Below are 3,581 nucleotides of genomic sequence, written 5' to 3' on the forward strand. Positions count from 1 at the left end.
TGTGTATATTGGAAAGCACAAATCACAATTCCATGTATTAGTGTAAACGTTGCAAATGTTTCATTAGGATAAAAATTGGGAAAAAGATAAATGTGAACATTATAACGTGGCATATCACACTTCCATATCAGATCTCATCCCTCCAGTCAGTATTTCACTGCCTGGGTTGTGGGACCTTTTCATTGGAACGTATCCACTTCATCAATCTTACTGTTTTCGTAGTTTATTTAAGAGATCCTTCATTAGCTTTTGTACATATTCCAAAATTTTTATTTGTACATTATGAATGCAAAATATTATTTATAGAATATTAGCTCCCCAAATATTGGCAGGATTTGAGTGGGGGTAGGAAATGGCCCTACTAGTTTGGGAATCAGGTTTCTTTATCACAGAACTTCTCCATCTCTATTTTTGCCTCTTGCCTTAGGACTTTCCTGCCTAGGTATGGGTATAGTGCTTTCCACAGTTGCGAATTTTCCAAATGACCCTGAAACCTTTCTGTTATATACCTCCTCATCTGCCTTGGAATATGCCTCGGCAATGCTGTTTTCATTTACAACAGCGCAGGACCCTCCAGAGGGCAGCAGATACCCTCGACCTGTAGTGAATCACTTGTTCATTCATGACACATAGACAAAGACCCTGAGGCATGTGCCATTATTATTCCAGTTAGGGATATAAAATTTCTGGTTCCTCTGGCTGAGATAGGTATTAAAATTAAGCCAAAGGCTGATAATAAAATAAAAGTCAGCACTGAGGTATAATACTAAAAATAAGCCAGTTGTGTCTCTGAACACGATTGCATGTATTGTCTTGTGAAATCCAGATCATGCCTCTGTATTATCCTCAACCAAACATTAATCAACTGATCCAAAGGAATAAAATGGAGTACTAGAAATTGGCTTTTTCCTGAGGAGTTTGTGCAAAGATTGGGGAGATATTTAAATAAGACAGCACATCAGTTCATTGCTTTCACTTGTCACTTCTCACTTGGACATCCACCAAAGTGAAGTGGAAAATAGATTATGTCTAGGCCAGAGAAAAGCTTATAGAAAATAAGATGTATTTATAAAGATGAAAAGATCTTCAAGACAGTGTCCTCTTATACAGAAAGACGTATTGTGTGTACACAGGTAGAGCCCTTTCTCATTGAGAGTTCCAAGGCATAGTTGTGAACCTCATTTGCACTTAGTAGAAATTCTGGAGAAACTATTGAAACTAACACTCCCAAACTTCCTCCATTGTTCCTCTTCTTTATAAAAGTTAAAAAAAAAATGCATATCCAGTTTATTTCTCATTCTCTATCTGGAGGATGCCCTCAGAAGCCTGTCCTAAATTTTATTGCTTACTATAATAGCAAATTTTTATCAAAATTGAATGTGTACTAGGCCCATATACACTTCCCATGCACAGAGCTCATGCATTCCTCTCTATAGACCCATTAGTTAAGAATCAGTATCCCTTATTTATGATGAGAACCAGAGAGGTCAATAACTTATCCACTGTCACCCAACTCGTCAGTTGGAAAGACAGTAAAGTTGAAAAACTTAGTACCAACTGACAGTACCTTTTCCCCTGCCCCAAATCCTGTACTAGATAAGGTATATAAGGGAGAAAGGAAAACAGACTATATTGTCCTTACAGATTCAGGAACCCAGCGCCGGGCAGTGGGTTCCTGCCGGGCCGGGCGAGCTGAGCTGGAGGCAGCACGGAGGAGGCCTTGCCACGGGTTCGGCTCCGGGATGTCCAAGAACACGGTCTCGTCGGTCCGCTTCCGGAAGGTGGACGTGGACGAGTATGACGAGAACAAGTTCGTGGACGAGGAGGACGTGGGCGACGGGCAGGCCGGGCCGACGAGGGCGAGGTGGACTCCTGCCTGCGGCAAGGAAACATGACAGCTGCTCTCCAGGCAGCTCTGAAAAATCCCCCTATCAACACCAAGAGTCAGGCGGTGAAGGATCGGGCAGGCAGCATTGTCTTGAAGGTGCTCATCTCTTTTAAAGCTAATGATATTGAGAAGGCCGTTCAATCTCTGGACAAGAATAGTGTGGATCTCCTAATGAAGTATATTTATAAGGGCTTTGAGAGCCCATCTGACAATAGCAGTGCTATGTTACTACAGTGGCATGAAAAGGCACTTGCTGCTGGAGGAGTAGGATCCATTGTTCGTGTCTTGACTGCAAGGAAAACGGTGTAGTCCTGCAGGAACTGGTTCCACCATGGGAGTGGGAATTGCTGGTACAAAGACCAAAACAACCAAATGCCACTGCTGCCCTGTGGGTAGCATCTGCTTCTCTCAGCTTTGCCTTCTTGCTTCCTTTTTCATATCTATAAAGAAGAGAATTACATACCAGATTTCCTTTCATGAAAATTGGGATAATGTGGAGGAAATTTGGCTTCAACAGGATTGTTTCATCCTCTCATAATCGTTTCAATGATGTGTATACCAGTCTGTGTATAGTATCATGTATGTTCAGGTTTAATTGTGCAATCTTAAACCCCTATCAGCTGATTTCTGTGCCCTTTTATATTATTTTTGACTAATACTGAGGGATCTGATCAGAATTTGAGGCCAGTTTCCTAACTCATTGCTAGTCAGGAAGTGATCTTTATTTTTTAAAAAAATTAATAAATAGATATATACATATATTTATATATATGTATATATATATAACTGGCAGCTATTAATTGCAAAACTGGACCATACTTCTCTTATTTAAGCAAAAGTGGTGAGTGAAAACCACTACTAATTTCCACTTTTATTTCTGCTTGCCTCCAGATTATGCTATTTTACGAATGCTACTTCCTTTCAACATTCAATTATCATGGCCTCTTGATTTCTTTGTGGTCACCCAGGGTCCAGAACAAGGAATCTTGTTCTATACAGGTGTATCTGTAAAATATCAGAGCCTATTTGGCTTGATATTAAAACTTTTGTTTCAATAATATGGCTCCCTTTGGGGAAACTACTCCAAATCAGAAAGGATGTAGAAACTATGATATAGTTCAAACTCTGGGCAGCCTCTGAATGAAATACTATTTCTTTAGAAAAATAGTAGCTGCCTTGGACGTTATGATGATGTATATGAATATTTAATATACCATTTAGTATGCCCTATAAATGTCCTCAGTGTTCTTCAGGGTAATTGGGATCTCAAAAGATTTGGTTCAGATCCAAACAAATAACATATTCTGTGTTCAGCTCAGTGTTTTTTAAAAAAAGAAAATGCCACACAGCAAAAAATTGTTTACTTTGTTGGACAAACCAAATCGGTTCTCAAAAAGTGACCGGTGCTTATAAAAAGCTATTATTACAGAGTAACTCCAAAAAAAAAAACCACCCAAAAACATATGACCAAGAGGGAAATTAGCCTGTGTTTAGTATTTACATTGGCTACCAGTTTCATAATCACTGACTTAAGTGAAAACTGGTGCAGAAATTCTTTAAACTCTGCCGTTTTTGATACCTGCTCTTTGTTTTTTGTTTTGTTTTGTAAAAATGATAAACTTCAGAAAATAAAATGTCAGTGTTGAATAAAAAAAAAAAAAGATTCAGGAACTTACTGCCCTCCTTTTCCATG

General features: G+C 39.0%; 1 protein-coding gene across 1 annotated transcript; it reads left to right on the forward strand.

Moving 5' to 3' along the window:
* The first annotated feature begins 1,727 nt into the window (after positions 1-1,727).
* LOC124983982 (actin-related protein 2/3 complex subunit 5-like) lies at positions 1,728-2,299 on the forward strand. Its single transcript, XM_047551711.1, is given in 2 exon segments — positions 1,728-1,848; positions 1,851-2,299. Coding segments are annotated over 2 exon segments (453 nt in total). The 5' UTR covers positions 1,728-1,742; the 3' UTR covers positions 2,198-2,299.
* Positions 2,300-3,581: the final 1,282 nt, after the last annotated feature.

Source organism: Sciurus carolinensis, chromosome 4, assembly GCF_902686445.1.
Source record: "Sciurus carolinensis chromosome 4, mSciCar1.2, whole genome shotgun sequence".
NCBI classification, from domain to species: Eukaryota; Metazoa; Chordata; class Mammalia; order Rodentia; family Sciuridae; genus Sciurus; species Sciurus carolinensis.